The 20,421-nt window shown below is 40.1% G+C and overlaps 1 protein-coding gene across 12 annotated transcripts in view; it reads left to right on the forward strand.

The window, feature by feature from the left end:
* The window catches only part of MAGI1 (membrane associated guanylate kinase, WW and PDZ domain containing 1), a 681,166-nt gene that overhangs the window by 521,244 nt on the left and 139,501 nt on the right, over positions 1-20,421 (forward strand). For all 12 annotated transcript variants that reach the window (XM_055260326.2, XM_055260327.2, XM_055260328.2 and 9 more), the window contains exon 3: positions 17,506-17,625. In XM_055260326.2, the coding sequence (XP_055116301.2) occupies positions 17,506-17,625 (120 nt within the window). The remainder of the gene's footprint in view (positions 1-17,505; positions 17,626-20,421) is intronic.

The following is a 20,421-nucleotide window of genomic DNA, read 5'->3' on the forward strand; positions in this document are numbered from 1 at the left end:
TCCCACCCCTACTGCAGCAGGAATTGGTGGCGTAAATATTTTTTTGGTAGAGGAATTATAGGTATAGAATCTCCAAGTGCAGACAATCAGACTAAGTGCCAGAAGTACCACATTCAGCTAAATTAGCCAGGACTTGTCTGCCTTTGAAGCATTTACTTTGGGGAGAGGTTTGTGGGGAGCTAAAAGTACCCAAACTGAAGTCTTGAGTACTTACACCTATGACTGGGGAAGAAAAGATGAGCAGGTCATAAAGAAACTTTCAAAAGCTTGATTGACACAATTTGTGTTTTGCCATGTAGAGTTCGGGAAGCTACTGGAGGGACTTTAAACAGGTAAGTGATGTAATTAAATTTGTATTTGTTGTTGTACACTGGGTCTAGAAAGTGTGCCCTTTCTCATACATCATTGTGAGATTTCATCCTAAACTTGGCTTTATGTAGGGGAGAAAGTGAGAACAGGAATCCTTTCTTGATTTAGAGATCCTTTAAAAACCCAAGTAAGTTACCTACGAGATTAGGGAAAGTGGTACTTAAACTCCACCAGCCTATGCTTGTGCTTATAGAACACTAGTCCTGTGAAATGCTCCATGAAGAAAGAGTTGGGTAAACACAGCATAGTTTATTCTTTTTGGAAACTCTCAATTAATATCAGCATATTCAACACCTTTGAGAAGTCTTGCAGTGAAGAATTCTTTTTAACTGGGTTGAACTCAGTGCTTTTTAACATTATTTGACTCATATCTCATTATTGCTGGATATGTATTAACACTTTTAGGCCATGTTGTGGCAGAAAATATTGCTCGTGGTGAAGGCCATTGTAAGAGTGAAGGAGGGTATGAAATTCCGTTTGGATTTTTTTCCTCTGTGATAGTATTCCCTCCGTATTGCTACTTTTCTGTTATAATAGAGATTTGGGAACTCATCATTACCTTAAGCTTATGTAGCTATAAAGAAGAATAGAAATGTCAGAGGAACACATCCCAGATACATTAAGTCCCATTGAAATAAGCAATCAGATTAATCACCATTATAAATTTTTTAAAATAGCAAAGCTATGGTTTATGCATCAGCAGAGAAATGGTAACTTCTTTGTAAAAATTGAGTTTTCTGATTGTTATCCTATCATGACTTTCTAATGCCTTACAACATAACATTCAACTTTTCATAAAGCTCTTGGACCTGAAGTGACTCATTAATGTATGCAAAGAGTATAACATTTATTACTGTGTAACAACCACCCAAGAGGAAGATAGATCACTCAGGAACTCAGGTATGCATATTTACATTAAAATAGTGAATTTTCATTGTCCATGAATATTCATTGTATTGTATATTAATACTCAGTAAGTAATACAGGCCTCAAGTCAATATTCCCTGAAACCTATATTTCATAAACTAATGGCATGTTGGCATATGTATTTAAATATTTATTAAACCGATTCTAAACATCTCTTGTACTTGCTCCTAAATCTTGGGCTATTGATATTTTTAAAGCAGCATTTCTTTCCAACATCCTTCCAGTGATGTATCTTGAAGGCTGGTTGTTTAATATAGAGATATATGCTACGAGGTTTCTCTGTTTTGTTATAGCTGTGAGGTCAGAATTTTATTGCTTCTGGCTAAAGGCCATAGAAAGACTTTTATTGTTAAAAATCAGCTCTCTGTTCAGTGTAATCTCTGTAATAAAGTGGAAATGGGATGTGAGTAGTATCTCTAACAGTGATCTGTTATCAAGCATAGGTTAATAAAGTGGTAAATTGATCCTTCTGTTTGAAGTCCCTTCCACTCTCTTTGGTAGATACTACATCTCACATCTAGACTTTTATAATGGGGTTTGCACTAATTATCAGCAGCAAGATTTGGGATGGATTGATAAAATCATGCCCTTTTTCCTCTCCTTGAATTTGCAGAATCTCTTAAATTGGTGTCATAATAGTTTGCTCTCCACTGAATTGGCTAATATGTTTGCCAAAATAGATGTGATAGTGTTAAAATTTTGGAAAGCTATTTTGCTGAGGGTTGGTAATATTGAGTTAGCTCCCATGACTACCACGGTTCATAAGTCACGAAAGGCTTCTGAAAGGCAGTCTGGCAGTTAATCCTATGACATCTTAAACACTGTTGATGCATAGAAGATGGCTAGTCAAGTGTGGCTCTTGTTTCTTCTGGGAATAACTCTTTGCATCTGGCCTCTTAATGTAATGGAAATCCAGGAGTTGTGCCACAGAAGCTTCCATTTTTGAGAATGCTGAATGATATGGTGCCATTTTTAAAAAGGTAAAAAATCAATCCTATTAATAGCTCACTTTTTTTTGAATACTCATTAAGTGTCAGGCACGGGGCAAAGCATTTTACATACATTATCTCCTTGTAACCTCACAACATCTCAAGAAACTAGGCCCTATTACTCTTCCCATTTGCAGATGAGGGAACTGATTGAGGTTCAGGAAAACTAATTAATTTGCCAAGGGTCACCTGTTAAGTGATACAACTATGTTCAAATGTAAGTTTTTCTGGCTCGAAAACCTCAAGTTCTTAACCATATTATTGAAGGATCTTCCACATAAGTGCCTTAGGAACTATCTTTTCCCTTATGGCCAGTTTGAGCTATCATGAATTCTATTTTTGGTTATCTGTTGCTGTGTCACGAATCACTCCAAAACTTAGTGGCTTAAAAAATAATAAGCATTTATTTTGCACGTGAATCTGTAATTTGACTAGGGCTCAGCGGGATGGCTTGTGTCTGTTTCAGGAAGAGTAGGTGGGGTGGTTCAACCGGATCTAGCCAGTCCACTTCTAAGATGGCCGACTCATTTTGCTGCAAAGCTGTGCTGGTTGTTGGCTGGTAGCCTCCTGTTTTCTCCTTGTGGGTCTCTCCAGCTTTTTCTGAGTGAGGCAGTTATGTTCTAAGAGCTGCTGTGCCAAAGGACCAAAGCAGGAGCGGCAAGTATTCTTCTGACCTAGCCATGGAAGTAACACAGCACCATTCCTGCCTTATTCCTTCTATCAAGCAAGCCACTAAGGCCAACACAAATACACAGGGGGTGGAATTGGACTCCACATCTTAATGGGAAGAATAACCTATCACAATCTGTAACTTCAATTACTGTAATAACCACCAAACTGTTGTTCCTCTTTCCACTCTAGTCCATCATAGAGTTTATTCTCAATTCAGTAGATGGAGTGGTCTCTTTAAAATTTAAGTCAGGGCCAGGTGAGGTGACTCATGCCTGTAATTCCAGCACTTTGGTAGGCCAAGGTGGGTGGATCACGGGGTCAGGAGTTTGAGACCAGCCTAGCCAACATGGTGAAACCCTATCTCTACTAAAAATACAAAAATTAGCCAGGCGTGGTGGCACGCGCCTGTAATCCAAGCTACCCGGGAGGCTAAGGCAGGAGAATCGCTGGAACCCAGGAGGCTGAGGTTGCAGTGAGCCAAGATTGCACCACTGCACTCTAGCCTGGGCAACAGAGCGAGACTCCATCTCAAAAAAAATATATGTTTGTGTGTGTGTGTGTGTGTGTGTGTGTGTGTGTGTGTGTCAGATGATGATACTCCTGTGATGAAAACTTTCCAATGGCTTCCCATCTTCCTCATAAGATACAAAGTCCTTATGGTGGCCTCTATCTCTCTGTGTTGTCAAGTCCCCATTTTCTCTCTGATCCATTAGGTTGGTGCAATAAAGAAAGTAATGGCAAAAACCGCAATGACGTTTGCCCTAACCTAATACCATCTTTCTCTTGCCCCACCCACTCTGCTTCTTACTGTAATTCAAACACATAGCTTGCTCCTCCCTCAGGTCATTTGCGTTTGTGTTACCTGTTGTGCCTAGAACACTTCCAGGCCTGCCCCATGGCTCCTGCTCTCATTTCCTTTAGTCCTCTGTGCATATTTTACCTTCTCAGTGAGGAATTCCCTCGTCATGTAAAATTGTAATTCTTCTTCTACCGTTGAAAATTTCCTACCACTCTCATTCTGCTTTTTCTCCCTCACGTTAAGTGACATATTGCGTATTTACTAGTTTATTTAATGTGTATCTCTACTGACTAGAATATCAACTCCATGGAGACATAAACTCGGTTTATTTGTTTATTTTTTGCTGCATCCACCATCTTCAACATTACTTGGCACAGTATGTGTTTAGTAGATATTTGCTGAAACCATAGAGGATTTCAACACAGGTTTTGATTTTTCATGGTGTCGATGTTTGTGAAGTATTTTCATTTGTGACTGTAACAATGTCTCATAATACCATCAAATCAAATTTGGCTTAACAGCTATTTGGGATTCCAAGTCACATCAAGGAGTTTAGGGTACAGGATCCCACTGAGATCATTACTAATTCCCATCTCCTCCTACCTTTTCTTTTGGGAAGAGCAATAAAATGTCCAAATGATTATTTTCTCGTGAAGTTAAGCCCCAGTGTACCTTTATCTCCACAGAAAATCGTGCAATTACTGTGTGCTTAGCCTGCGCCAGTCACTGAAGATATAGTGGGACAGACACAACTCTAATTCTTGTGGTGTTAATATTATGGTGAATAAGAAAGATAAATACATAAATAAATATACAGATACAGAAAGTCATTTTACAGATTGTAAAATGTGCCATGGTAGACTTATGCAGTGGTCTGTGAAGGAGAACTAGAGGGGATCTACTTTAGTTAGGGTCAGAGAAGCCTTTGGGGTTAAGATAGCCTTAGGCTGAAACCTAGACAATGTCTTCTGGTTAGTTTTAAACTACCAACTAGAGGGATACATTCATTCAGCTAATGTTTATTCAGCACCTAATATGGACCAGATACTGTTCCAGGTGCTTAGGATTCAACAGTATCGAGGCAGACAAAACCCTCTGTTCTAATGCTACTGTGGAAAGATTATTTTCTAAATGTTGTTTATAAATCTAAAGTTATTACATGTTAAGTATATCATTTGGGGTCCAGTCAAGAAAGCAAAAATCATGCTAGGTTTTTCAACAGAGGGATTCTATTATAGGGAATTGGTGTTGGAGATCTGAAAAAGCAGAAAGAGAGCTCTGAGGTCACACAAAGGAAATAACTTCAGAAAGCAGTTGGGTGGGAGGATCAAAATAAAGAGTTTGGAGTTGTTTGAATCTCAAGGCTCAGAGGAGGGATCCCTGTGGCAGAGAGCTCAGATGTCCGAGAAGGTGGCACTGGTACCTCTTGGGATGCGATGAGACTGACTCAGGAGTTGGAGACTGGAACCGACTTATGCTGCCAGGGCGAAGGGCCTCTGCTGGGGACATACTGACAGGAACAGCAAACATATGGGAAGTAGCTAGTCCACTCTGACCTCCCACCTTCTTCAGTTTTCCCCTATTGCAGAATAATCCTAGGAAATACAGTTTGTAGACTCCTAACTTGAGCATTGCAGAAGAGTGTTTGGAAGGGTAGATTTGGAGCCAAGCCACTAGTTTAATAACCAGCACAGATGTTGATAATGTGCTGTGGAGAAAGATAAAGCAGGATGGGTAGTTCAAGGGTGGGAGGAGGAGCTTACAATTTACACTAAGCCATTAGGAAGCTCTTTACCAAGAAGGTGACATTGGAGCAAATTCCTGAAGGAAGTTTAGGAGCAACCATTGGGGCTGTCTTGAGAAAGAGTGGCCAACTGAGACAAGAGTGTTGTAGGGATGAGTAATAGCAAGTGCAAAGGCCCTAAGGCAGGATTCTTTCTGGAGTAGTCTAAGAATAGAGGCCAACATGCTTGATACAGAATGAGACATGAAGCCAGGTAGTGTAAAATTTTAGAGCTTAGCTTCCAGAGTAGGAAAACCTGGGTTTTAATCCCAGTTCAGCTCCCTTACAGAGGTGGGATGTACTATGTTTCTTTCCAAATCCTCATTTGAGAAGTGGGCTTATTTTAGTGTTTTGCTCATGATTGTGATAAGGTTTTAGGGGAAAAGAGAATACAAAGTACTTGCAGTGCCTAGCATGTAAGTGCTTTATAACTCTTTTGTGGTGAGAGTGATATTAACAGACCTCTATTATTAGTTGAGTGCATGCTACTATTTATTATTATTATACTTTTAAAAAGAGACAGGGTTGGCCAGGCACGGTGGCTCATGCCTGTAATTCCAATGCTTTGGGAGGCTGAGGCGGGCGGATCACAAGGTCAAGAGATCGAGACCATCCTGCCCAACATGGTGAAACCCCGTCTCTACTAAAAATACAGAAATTAGCTGGGTGTGGTGGTGCATGCCTGTAGTCCCAGCTACTCAGGAGGCTGAGGCAGGGGAATCGCTTGAACCCAGGAGGTGGAGGTTGCAGTGAGCCGAGATTGCGCCACTGTACTCCAGCCTGCCAGCAGAGCGAAACTCCATCTCAAAAAAAAAAAAAAAAAGAGAGAGAGAGAGAGAGGGTCTTGGTATGTTGTCCATTCTGGACTTGAACTTCTGTGCTCATGAGATTGTCTCACCCTCAGCCTCTTGAGTAGCTGGGACTATTGGAGCTTTGGAAATTCAGCTGCACCTCGCTCCTCCACTAGTTTATCCTCCCACCCCTCCCCAATGTCTTCTTTGTGTACAGAAGTTCCCACCTAGTAACAAAAACCTGGTTTCAAGTCCTGGTCCTGCCACTTCCCAGCTGCGTAATTCTTGGCAAGTCACGTAATGTGTTCATGCTTTCTCATCTGTGACATAGGATAATAATATTACCTACTTTATAGTGTTGTTGCAAGGATTAAATGAGATAATGCATATAAAGAATAGATATTGACCTAAATACAGATTTTTTAAATGAACATAATTGTCTAATGCCTTAAATTTGCTGAGGGGTTTGTATCCTTGCACATGAATGTATTTGGTCTCACAATCATTCTGTGGTATAGTCAGAGCAGTAGTTACCCTTTTTGTTTTACAGATAAGGACATTGAGTGCATAAAAGGGAGTTTTCCAAGGTAGTCACATAATTAATTTATTGGCAGAGCTGGATCAAGACTGGTTCTTCTTACATCAGCTCCTTGAACTGCTGTTTTTGTTTATTACTGGGAACCATTTGCCTGCCCTAGACAAATATATACTCTTTTTTTGTATTATATGATTCATTCAACAATCTGGAAGGTTCACATTTTTCTTTGACATAATGTGGATCTCCTTGAAAGGTAACATGTTTACACTTAACTGAGAGCACCTGGCTTCCAGGAAAAGGATACATGGGCAGTTTGAATAGTTCCTGTAGAGCTACTTGGATTTGGCACTCAAAACTTCTACTTTTCCTTCATCCCATGTCATAGCTATAGAGAAAAGAGGTAGAAGGAGGATCATGAAAACCAGATCAGATGCTTCCCATCTCTTATGTCTAGGCCACTTTTGCAAATCATCAGCACAATGGAATAAATGCCAAGTCCTTATTTATTTCAAGTATTTTAGGTGTGGTTTTTAAAATGAGGTTCCAATACCTTCATCACACAGTGTTCCTCCATGCAAGATGGAACCTGAAAGGGTCTGCTGATCCCAAACATGCAAGTTATAGCTGGAATAAAATAATTGTCTTTACACACCTGCTGTTGAGTGGCTTGGCATTATTCCATTTATGAGACACAATTACTGACACTACTGTGTTGAGATCTGGGATAGAAAAAATGAGGGTCCTGTTTCTGACCTTTGTTATCATAGTTGAGAGTTTTGGACAGAGAATGCCCCATTATTCAAAATGGTGCTTCTAGAAAGGATCTGTTTATGTTGCCCTGAGTGGCCTTGCTTCCTTGTGAAGTGATTTGCAGATCACCACATATAAAGTGTTAAATAACTCAACAATTTCCGCTGATTCCTGAGGAGGAGGCTGGCCTTCTTTATTCCTGTTTATTTTATAATGTGTTATAGAGATGACAGTCAGTCAAGTCTCTTTTAGCTGCTTTCTCGTTTACAATGAGGCATCAGTTCTGATTGCACATAGACCCAAACTGATTCCAAGTTCTTAGAAGACAGGGATCTTACCTTTTCAGCTTTGTTCTGCTGGAGGTACAGCACACCCGGGAGTGGGGAGGGGCGGTGTATGTGTGTGTGTGTTGCTTAGTGATGCTAACAATTTGAGTCACATTTATTCACGTGACCCTTTTGAGTCTGCATAGCTGTCTCATCTGGGATTACCTGTATCATGGATTTTTACCCCCTCTCTCCGCTGTTCGTTTTCTAACCACTCCCACCCTCCAAAGTAGTATGAGTCTTAGATTTTCTTTCAGCCCTTTCCATGGCACCATGGCCACCTTGCCCTCACACCTTTTCTTTTCACATTGGAATTGTTTCTGCTTCAATGCCCCCTTCTGTCTCCCTCTCTCACCCTTGGGTCCCTAATTCCTAATGTGATGGTATTTGGAGGTAGGGCCTTTAGGAATTAATTAACCGAAGGTCAGATTCTCGTGATGGAATTAATGCCCCATTTAAAAAGGGGAAGGGCTTTCATTTCCTGCCATGTGAAGATACAGCAAAAAAGGCAGCTGTCTGAAAATCAAGAAGAGGGCCCCCTCACCGGACAGTTCTTGTTATGTTACCCAGGCTGGATTTGAACTACTGGGTTCAAGCAATCCTCCCACTTCAGCTTCCCTTGTAGCTGGGACTCCAGGTGTGTGTCAAAATGCCTGTCTCAACAACGCTTATTGTTTAAGCCACCCAGTTTATGGTATTCTGTTATAACAGTCCAAACTCTGAAGACAAATCCTTATACTTATGCGAAGCAGAAAGTCTCAAATTGACGTTAATAGGCGTCTAAGATATTTCTAATGTTTGTCAATCCCCTTTTGTGATAATAGGATAATTCAGACCTCAGGCTTAGAGCCTTAGGCTACAGATAAAACAAGATGGCTTTATTTTTGTTGCATTTATTTTTAGTTACTTACTATTTATGGCAGGATGAAACTGATTCTCCATTTGAGGTAAAGCTAAATGTTTCCTTTTTTAAAAAAATTATACTCAGTAAAATTCACCATTCGTGGTGGGCTCTATGGGTTTTGACAAAAGCACAGTCGTGCAACCACCACCACAGGCAGGAAACAAAACAATGTCGTCCTCCTTTCCCTAACTACCTGTGCTGCTCCCACCCTACATACCTGGTAACCAGTGCTTGATTCTCCATCTCTATAGAATATATAGAATATAAATGGAGTAATCATACAGTGTGTAATCTTTGAGTCTGGCTTCTCTTTCCCTGAGCATAATGTTTGTGAGACTCGTCCATGCTGTGTATATCTGTAGTTTTGCTGAGCAGTAGTTCTTTGTAGGGATGTGCCACAGTGAATTCATTCACCAGTGGAACCACATTTGGTTGTTTTCCAGTTTTGGTTGATTATGCATAAAGCTCTTCTAAACATTTGTGTACGGGGTTTTGTGTGAGTATGTTTTCATTTCTTTGGGGTAAACATTTAGCAGTGGGATTGTTAGGTCATATGAGAAGTTTGTGTTTAACTTTTTAACCAACTGCCAAACTTTTTCCCCAAATGGTTGTACCATTTTGTATTCTTCCCAGTAGGGCATGTGAGTTCTAGTTGCTTTGTATTTTTGCCAGCATTTGGTGTTACAGAAACATTTTTAAACCATTCTAATAGGTTTGTGGTGGCTAAGTATTTCCTTTTTACCCAAATATGTTTAATTTTTTTTTTTTTTTGATACAGAGTCTCACTCTGTTGCCCAGGCTGGAGTGCAGTGGCGCGATCTCGGCTCCCGGGTTCAAGCAGTTCTCTGCCTCAGCCTCCCAAGTAGCTGGGAATACAGGTGCCTGCCACCACGCCTGGCTAATTTTTGTATTTTTAGTAGAGACAGGGTTTCACCATCTTGGCCAGACTGGTCTTGAATTCCTGACCTCATGATCCACCCACTTCGGCCTCCCAAAGTGCTGGGATTACAGGTGTGAGCCACTGCACCCGGCCTGTTTAATTTTTTTTAAAAGCAGTTTCAGAAGGGGTTTTTAATATTAAAATATTAAATCAGAAGGAGGTTTTAATATTAAATAAGATGTCTGTTTCACCACAAAAGGCAGTTTGATTTGAGGGGTAGATATCAAGTAAATTGTAGTGCTGATTGTCATATATGGCAAAAATTGTGCGAGAGGTAGGTAACTGAGTGAATTTGGAGGACTAATACATTCTACTGTCCTCTAGCTCTATCAGCTAAAGAATGAACTGCATGAGGCTGTCCTGGATATCCAGCTGATACTCTGGATATTTACCAGATGCAAATGATTGTGTTAGAATAGGAAAATGAGGATCTATTCTTAACACGTAAGCAGTTGCAGTGACTGTCATTTTTTGAAGTTTTGTTAGATTTTGACAAGCAGGACCCTGATTAATTTAACAGCAGGTGATATCGTGGAATATTGACAATTTAATCTTTGTGGGCTGATTATTTTCCTTTAACAATCTCGCCATAAGACCATTTGGACAGTTGCTGAGTGAGATCTCAACATCTTGAAACCAGATGGCTTTGGGAACGTGAAGCAGTAGGAAATGGCTTATCAGAATTTCACCAGTAGGAGTTTTCTTTTTCTGCCTCAACTGGATATTTCAAGAGAATTTCTAGAATAAAAAGATAGAGCGAACAAGTTCCCAGTCCAGTTTCCTTTTCGTAGTCATGGTTTGTGGATTTCAGTGATAAGATCACTTTCTCATTTCCTCAGCGGGAGTCTCTGAAGCCAGATACACTGCAGGTTTATGAACCATGAAGTGTGTGTAAGAAGCAGGTAGCCACTCAAGCTTTACTGGGTGAACTGTGGGGTCATTGCTAATTCATTTTGAGACACTCACTAGGACATAGCTCAAATTAATTACTTAAGTTATGATCTAGTGGTGGGAAGGGTTGATATTCACTATTCTAGTACAAATCTTGGAGGTACTTAAATACTTAAAAAGGACCCTGTTTAAGTGATGAGCAGTTTGAGGTTTAAAAATAAAATCAAGTGGAAAAAATAATACCACTTTCTCAAATCTACTTTTAGTATATTCCTATTCGTCAGTAAGGCAAGTAAAGTATTGTTGACCTTGAGGCTGGCTTTCTGTGAGATGGGAAACCTTGGAGCATTGTTTGTGTGATTCAGCTGGAGTCTATAAGTCTTTTGCATGTTTTTTGTGAGGACTAAGTTACTGTTGAAGATGCTTGAATAAAATACCCAAGAATCAGGTCTTAAAATATTTCTTAAATAATGATTTCATTCAGTTTATAAAATGCCAAGACAGTTACCTGCCTATTGATACCATTCAGAGCATGAGAGGTGTTTAAACAATCATTTCATCTCTTCCCATTTCTGAAGCTACCCTCCTGAGGTTACCACTGTTAAGGGTATAGTAGTATTATACCCATTTAACTATGTGAACTCATAAAATTCATAAACTTGTAAAACAAACCATATTCTGTTTGTCAATGAAATGCAGTGATAGTTTACATCTTATTCTGTAATTTGTTTGTCTCACTTCAGTGCACATTAAAGGCATTCCTTCAGGTAACTGCATGTAGATTTAACCTATTTTTTTTTTTTTTTTAAGACAGAGTCTTACTCTGTCACCCAGGCTGGAGTGCAGTGGTGTGATCTCAGCTCACTGCAACCTCTGCCTCCCAGGTTCAAGTGATTCTCCTGCCTCAGCCTCCCAAGTAGCTGGGACTACAGTTACCTGCTACCATGCCTGGCTAATTTTTTGTATTTTTAGTAGAGATGGGGTTTCACCGTGTTAGCCAGGATGATCTCGATCTCCTGACCTCGTGATCTGGCCACCTCAGCCTCCCAAAGTGTTGGGGTTACAGGCATGAGCCACCACACCTAGCCAATTTAACCATTCTTAACCATTTACCATTACATAGCTAAAACATTTTCCCAAGGGTGGATCAACCATATTTCATTCAATCATTTCCATATTCTTGGACACTCATTTTTTCTGTCTCTTGGAGGGCTGCTTTTGTTTTGGTGTTTTTTGTTTTGTTTGCTACAAACCATGCTGTCACAAATATCTAAGAACATTTTTTTTTTCCTAGAGACCACAGCCAATAGGAATCAATAAAATTTTTAGAACAAATCATGGAGTTGACTAGATAGTTTTTCAAAGCATATGAGAGTTTTGTTTTTTTTTTAAGAGAGGTTTTCTTCTGTCTGTTTGAGATGTCATGCTGTTTCAGATAAGTATGTTTCTGGTTCTTCTTTTGAGTGCTAGAAGTTGTTTGGGACATGGTACTGGATGTAGTGTAATGAAGGCAACTCAGATATTCTCATGGTTGAGAGCTGTACTGACCAGTCCAGTAGACACTAGCCCCATGTGGCTATTTAAACTTAAAGTTATTAAGATTAAATAAAAGTTCATATTCAGTTTCTCAATCACACTGGCCACTTTTTAATAGCTACATGTGGCTAGGGGCTACCAGGTTAGACAGCACAGATATGGAACATTTCCATGAAGACAGGTTCCATCAGACAATGATAGTTAAGGATGAGGGATGCTGCTGTCAGATTGCCTGTGTTCAGACAGACCATGGCTCTGCCCAACTTGTTATGTGACCTTGGGCAGCTTCCATCTCTGAGTCTGAGCTTCCTCATCAATAAAATGAGGGTAATAATAATCCTTACTTCTGTGTTTCTTGTGAAGATTATACACAATAATAGTATTGATTAAGTGCTTAACACCTTGCTTGGGACATAAGTGAACATCCGAGAAATGGAAGCTATTATTTTTTTCCCAGTGTTATATATTTTTTTTGTTTTTGGGGGGGTTGGACACTGTGCTCATTATTAGCTTAAAGCTAGTAACTGCAAGATATTGTTGGCCCAATTTCTAGCTAGAAAAACAGAAGGCAGTATTGTAGGCTAAGGAAAATCCCAGTTTGTCAGCCTGGTGTGTTTTTTTTTTTTTTTTATTAATACGCTGTCCCTGAGAAACATGGTAGAATTTGTTTTACTCGTCTTCTGTCAGGAAGTAACCCTTCTGGCTTTGTTAGAAGCATGGTTTGTAATAATTGTACCCAACCCAGATGGCTCCTGAAAACCCTTTGAAATGCCATCTGCCAGGCGTGTGTCCAGCCAGCAGCTTGTCATTCTGCTACAAGAAAAGAGAAGGCGGGGTCCCCTCCCTGGGTCCTTTTCTCCGCAAAATCGGTGAATAGAGCCTGGTCAGGTTGGCCCAGACCCAGGGCGGGCTGCTCAGAGGATAGCTGGGAAACCTCCTGCTAGCCTGAGCATGGAAAGGTTTTGTCTGGGTAATAAACCCTGAACGTTTTATGGGTGGAGACTTGCCCGCCCACCCACTCCCTTCCCCTGCTGCTCTAAGGCATCCTAAGCATATTTATTTACATGGAAAAATGGGATCTGCTAGTTTCATGTTTCCGCTGAAATGTAGCATTTTTGACGTTCTTGATTATTTTGAATCCTCTCAGGAAATTAAGACCCCAGGGTGATTGTTGTCTTTAAGATAAACCTGACAAATTGGATCTGAAAACATCATTGAAAGAATGGCAAAGATGGCTGCAGAAGGAGAAAAAAATCAACATTGTCTGGTTTGGCAAGACTATGAAACTCAACACATTTTTTGTTTTGTTTTATTTTGTCCTGATTTTTTTTTCAAGATGGATTCAGTTAATGGAACTTTGGTATGGAGGCTGAATATGAGAGTTGCCATATAGAACATATTTAGGACAGATCGTCTCACAGCAAGTTTCAAAGAGATTCTATTCTTGCACTGCACTGGAATTCCCAGTGCGATGTAGACTGTTTGTGTTTTACAAGTAGCTGGCTGAACAGCTTTTTCACTTGGCTGCAAGACATCACACCCTCCTCCTTTGCTCCTATCTTGCTGGCTACTGCTGCTTAGTCTACTTTGACGATCTTTCTCTTATTCTCATCTTCGAAAAGTTAAAAGTTCTTAGTGTTCAATCCAAACTTCTTGGCTTTTTTTTCCCTAAACTCTCTCCGTAGATTTTATCTTTCTGTCTCTTGCCTTCAAATGCCATTGGTTTACTAATCAACTGATAACTCTTATTATTGTTAAGTTTACATTCCACCCTCTCCTCTGACCTTCAGACTTTTAAGGTCAGCTGTGCTCCAACTCTCTGTACCTAGGTATCTATTAGGCATTTCAAACCTAACATGTCCAAAAGTGAACTTTTGATTTTCCCTTTTCCCAAAACCATTCCCCTCAGCCTTCTCAATCTCTGCAAATGGCAGAGCCCATTTGCGCAGGTCACAAAATAAGCATTTCTGTCTTTATTCTTCTGTCTTTCTTACATACAACATCCAATCCATCTGCAAGTTCTATTAGTTCTGTCTTCAAAATATAGACCTTGCATGGTGTGATGAGCTGACATACTTTTTTTAAATTTAATTTTATTTTAAGTGCTAGGATACTTATATATGATGTGCAGGTTTGTTACATAGTTAAACATGTGCCATGGTGGTTTGCTGCACCTGACAACCCATCATCTTCATATTAAGCCCCACATGCATTAGCTATTTATCCTGGTGCACCTCCATCCCCCTGATGCTCTCTGTCCTCCATCGGTGGGTGGCATGGAGAGCATCAGGATAAATAGCTAATGCATGTGGGGCTTAATACCTTGACGATGGGTTTTACTTTTAATATGTCTGTTCTATGGACTATACTGTAGCTCTTTAAAATACTCGTTTGTAATAGAAATCTCACTGCTTCTTATCACTTCTGTCCTATTCTAGTCCATATCTTGATTAGCATTCACCTGGACACTATGGTAACCACCTAACTGGTCCTCCTGCTTCTATTCTTGCCCACCTCCCGCGCTCCTCTGCCCAAAACTTGTTCTCCATGAAGTGAAAGAGCTTTAAAAAGGAAAACCAAGCCGAGTGTGGTGGCTTATGCCTGTAATCTGAGTAATTTGGAGGCCAAGGTAGGACTGCTTGAAACCAGGAGTTAGACACCAGCCTGGGCAATATAGTGAGACCCCCCCATTTGTACAAAAAAAAGAAATTAGCTGGGTGTGGTGGCACTTGCCTGTAGTCCTAACTACTCAGGAGGCTGAGGTGAGAGGATCTCTTGAGCCCAGGAGTTCAAGGAGATCGTGAGCTGTGATTCCTCCAGTGCACTCCAGCCTGAGCGATAGAGTGAGACTCTGTCTCTAAAAAGGAAAATAAAACAAAAACCAAATCAAGGCACCTCCTTGCTCAAAACCATTCTAAGGATGACATTCCATTGTCCTTAGAATAAAATATGAAGTGTTCTCTGTGGCCTACGTAATGTGCCGCCTGCTTTCGTTTCCAGCCCTTTTTTCAACACTGTACCACAACCATGCTGGCCTTTCGGCCCTTCCCTAGACACACCAGATCACACCCGTATCAGAGCCTTTTCCCTTCCCTCTGCCTGGATGCATTCCCCATCACCCTTGCATTAGCCAGGCTCTTCCTCATCACCTAGCTAAAATAGCTTCCCTACTTCTCCCTTGCTTCCTCCCTCCAAGACACTGTCTAAACCTTTAACCTATGTTGCTCTGAGATACTTTCTAATCTTTCAGTCTGTAGAAGAATGATTTCCTCCTGATATTAAGTGCTGTATTTATTTATATACGTATTTGTTTTCTGTGTCTCACAGTAACATATAAATTCCATCAGGGCATGAGCTTTGTCTTGTTCACCAGTGTTTCCCCAGTGCCCGGCATGTGTTAGGGTCTCAGTAAATATTTGTTGAATAAATACAATATATAATGCCATGAATACACACACATACACATAAACATATATATATGTATTTAATAACAGATTATTATAGTGGGATTTGAACAGTCAGATTCTATCAATTCATTCTAACAAAAACATAAACTATAATGTCTACTAAAAATTATTGGGCAAAGCCCTCAAAAAGGATTGTGTCATTCAATACACACAACAAACTTATGGATTAGGGGCTATTATTATCCCTATTTTGCAAACAAGGACACTGAGAAACAGTAGACACTAAGGAACCTGTCCAAGACCACAGGTTGGAGAGGCAGACCATGAACCTAGCGTTCCCGCTCCAGACCACTGCTCTTTAACAGTGTATGATACTGTCTGTATGTTTCCTGTGCCCGACACTTGAGATGTAAATTTAAAAGTTGTGAACTACCTCAAGGGATTTGTTATCACCTGCCAGGGGAGGCACGAAACGGGAACGAATTAGGAAACAGTGTAAGAGTAGGCTTCTTTAACCTGAAGGTTCCAGCATGCTGGTTACGAGAAGCAAACATCTATACTATAACCATCCTATGCCCAATTTGCAGCTATTTAAAATGTTCAGATTTCAGATAGAAGAATTATGTGCACTAAAAATACATGTTGCCTCAGTAAAGTGTGTACTAAGTGTTGAGTGTTTTTGACTTATGAAAATTATGAATATCCCGTGTAGGTGTGGATGCGGTCGTTCACATGGGCAAATGATCAGAGAGTGCACAGTGCTAAGAACTTTAGCACCACTAGGCACATATAGTTGGTTATTTAATTGCATTACATTTCAACGAAGAGATCCTAGGCATAGGGAAATATCCTTACTTATTATATAGGAAAACATTGACCTTAAATCACCACCACAGGTAATAATGCCTTGCAAAATGAGCTCTGTTGAACGTAACAGCAGAAATCACATTTTTTGCTCTTTTTTTTTTTTTTTTGGTCTCATAATATTCAACATAGGCTCCTAGTACACTGTACATAATTGCTGTTTGGTTTATTTTCCTTTCTTGACTTATGTGTAAACCACATTCTGCTCATTGCTTCCACTTTGTTGACTGAGATTGGGCTAAAATGGTAGATCCATAGCCCAGCACCTGAGCTGGGTGACTTTTGTACTCTGGATGCTCTGCATTATTTCATAAGGGGAAGCGTTAGATTTGTCAGCCACTGAGAAGATGACCAGATTAATTCAGAGGGAGAATTTTCTAGCAAATGCAGTGTCCTTTCTCCCTAGTCAGAGTTCATGAATGGCCTCCTTTTGGCCAACATATTAATTACATGAGGAGCAGCAGCATTTTAATCCCTGGGAGATGTCCAACCACAGATCTCAGGCAATTATATTTCTCTAGTGATGTGTTTATGCAGCGGGTGTCATTTTCTTTAAAGGGCTTTGGAACTTGCCGGTTGTATTGAGGAATATGAGAATCTCGAGGCCTGTGATAAAAACACAAACCCCTTAGGCTCTGAGCTTAAGGTGGATACGTTTTTAGTATTTACCGGAGTCCTAAAAGCTGCTGACTGTGAATGTTGTCTGTATAAAATCAGTTCACCTTTTTTATTCAGTGCATTGTCAAAAATGGTATAAAACTCTCTCTAGTTTACCCAACTGTGCTTGGTTTTCTCTGTCTCCCATTTGGGGTTCCCAGGCACTAGAGTGTGGAAATGAGAATGCTGTTATGTTGTATTAGAACGAATTTGCCTTTACTGTGTCCCTGTCTGGACAGATGAGGCGGCAGAGTCTTAGGTGCGCCCTCTTACTGAACAGGTTATTTTAATTACACCTGGATGTGGAACTTCCTGTTTTAGTTGACTGATGGTTTGTTGTGCCTTTGTATTTTCTGCTACAGGCACAACCCGATCTCCCAGAGAAGGAGAAGTGCCTGGCGTGGACTATAACTTTCTGACTGTGAAGGAGTTCTTGGACCTCGAGCAGAGCGGGACTCTTCTGGAAGTTGGCACCTATGAAGGTGAGTTACTTGCACAACAGCATGAAAAGCTTCTCTCCTGGGTACTTCAGAGGGGCCAGAGCCATCCAGGCAAAAATGTTTTGTGGAATCTGGAGGCCTAAACACATAACAGGAGATTGCAGTTCACCTGAATATGACCAATAATAGATAAAGTCTATGGAATAAGGTTTTGTGAAGCTCTTTAAAAATAGTTTTTGTTTTTCTCTAGGAGTTTTCTTTTTTAATTTCACTATTCAAGTGTGTGGGTGTGTTTTGTTTTTTAATATGGACATGTATGGTATTCGAAGAGAAGGAAGAATCATGGTTAATCACAAAATGTGACCCTATAAGTAGTGTTGTTTTAATCTTGAAGAAATAACATATCACTTTCCTACTGATTGGTTTTTAATGTACTTTTATGTGAGTCATAAAGCAAACTATTTTTTTTTTTTTTTTTTGAAACAGAGTCTCACTCTGTTGCCCAGGCTGGAGTACAGTGGCGCGATCTCGGCTCAGTGTAAGCTCCGCCTCCTGGGTTCACGCCATTCTCCTGCCTCAGCCTCCTGAGTAGCTGGGATTACAGGCTGAGTAGCTGGGATTACCACCACGCCCGGCTGATTTTTTGTATTTTCAGTAGAGACGGGGTTTCATCGTGTTAGCCAGGATGGTCTTGCGACCTCGTGATCCGCCCGCCTCGGCCTCCCAAAGTGCTGGGATTACAGGAAAGCAAATTATTTTTAAAATATTTAGCTAAGTAATCTTCATATACCTGTCTCCCATCTGCCTAATTTAGGATTCAATATTATAAATAATCTGATTACTCTTCTGAAGTTTATGTCAATACAGACATGCATGTGCACGTGCATATATACATGTGTGCATGCATGTTGTATGGATATTCCCATTTCTTCCCTATTTTCCCCAAAAGGTAGTATATAGTACATGCTGTTTGGGCCTTGCTCTTTTTGTTTAACAGTATGTCTTCATAGGTCATTGCAATTCAGTAATAAAGCACTTCTGGTTTTCTTCTTTTTGAAATATAATTATAAAAATTATAATTCCTTTGTATGGGCATACTGTAATTTATTTACACTTCCCTCTGAACAAATATTTGAGTCAGTTTCAATGTTTCATATTTGTAAACACTGCCGAGTTGAATGACATGGATGTGTCATTTTATACAGGTGCAAACATATCCATAGGATCAGATCCCATTGCTGGGTCAAAGCCAAATGTGGTGGAAAAAAGTCACGTTTTTCTGAAAACAGTATTATAGCTTGATTACTTTTTGGAGTGTTATTATTATTTGAGGCAGAAGTGGTGTAATGATACTATTAACTAGGACAGATTATTAACTTGGTGAAGTTATTATGTGTATCTCTTTACAAACTCTTTAAAATTTGGATTTATTAGGCATTCACAGGGGCATTTTAAAGATTAGACTTAAACATAAAGGGTAAATACAAAGTAGATTATTATTTTATTAGGGACATTATAGCTTTAATGTGATAATTGCTCCTGTTACAGTGACTAACCCTCATATCATGATCATGAATGTTAGAGATGCTGTTTCTGGTTTGATATTCGTTGGTGAAGAAGGGAAGGAGCACTGTCTTTGTATATACTGCTCATTTCCAAATTGTGAATATACAGTAGACAGTGTATATTAATCAAATTCCTGCTCATGAAGTCAAGAATTTTTGTTTGTTTGTTTGTTTTGAGTATTGCTAATTATCAGTTGGCTTAGTTTCCTGAAACTACATGTTGGGATGTGAATGGGTGGCTGGTGGGCTGGGCAGGGGTCCGAGAATAATCGAGGTCTAGGAGTGTATAGAGGGAAGGGAGGGGGGCTGCGGGAAGGTACAAGGAGCTTCTTCAACATGTTGTCAGCATGCTGTCCTCACATGTTGTGCATGTGAAGAGGTGAGCATGTGTGACTCCTCTTTGGTTAGCAGAGAGAGAATTGTCCTCATCTGAAATCAGTTATTAGGCCCATCTGGGGGGCTTCAGTCGTCAAATATACAAAACATCTATTTGCATTTTTGGAGAGGCTGGGGTGGGAGTGGTTGTACAAAGCAAAAGAGGATTGGGTCGGAAAGGAAAAACTTGTGATTTACGCTCCAATTTAACTTGGAAGATGGAAAGTAAACTCGCTTTATTCAATGTTAATGGAACAAATGATATATAGGTGGAGTCAGTTCTTTCCCTCATTTAGTTTTATCATTGCAACAGAGGCAGCTATTATCTTCACTGAATTTTTAGATGGGGACACTGAAGCCAAGTGGCATTAAATAACTTTTTCAGAGTTGCACAGCCAGTTCTAGAATGCTAGAGAAGGAACCAAAGCCAGCTCAGTGTGACTCTCAGATCCTACACTCTTACCTAAAAACCCGAAGAATATCGTAGATATAACTAAGAAGCTAAGGAAAATAACCCATTCGTACTTGAAGCTAACTTCCTGGTGTATAGCAGTAGAGTAATGGTTTTCAGAAAATGTCTGATTGTCTTATAGAAAACGGTGCCCTTGTGAGTGTTGCATAGTTATTTTGGAACTAGAATTTTCTTAGGCGCAGGATTAATCTTTTCCAGTTCTAACCCATTTGTACAGTGTTCTTCAGCCTTTGGCCTATTAGCGGCGAAATTTCCCTACCATATGAAATGCCTCATAATTTTTCTTTTCTTTTTTTTTTTGAGACAGAGTCTCACTCTGTTGCCTAGGCTGGAGTGCAGTGGCGCAATCTCAGCTCACTGCAACCTCGGCCTCCCATGTTCAAGCATAGCTCCTGCCTCAGCCTCCTGAGTAGCTGGAACTACAGG

This window comes from Symphalangus syndactylus, chromosome 21 (assembly GCF_028878055.3).
Source record: "Symphalangus syndactylus isolate Jambi chromosome 21, NHGRI_mSymSyn1-v2.1_pri, whole genome shotgun sequence".
In the NCBI taxonomy this organism is placed as follows: Eukaryota; Metazoa; Chordata; class Mammalia; order Primates; family Hylobatidae; genus Symphalangus; species Symphalangus syndactylus.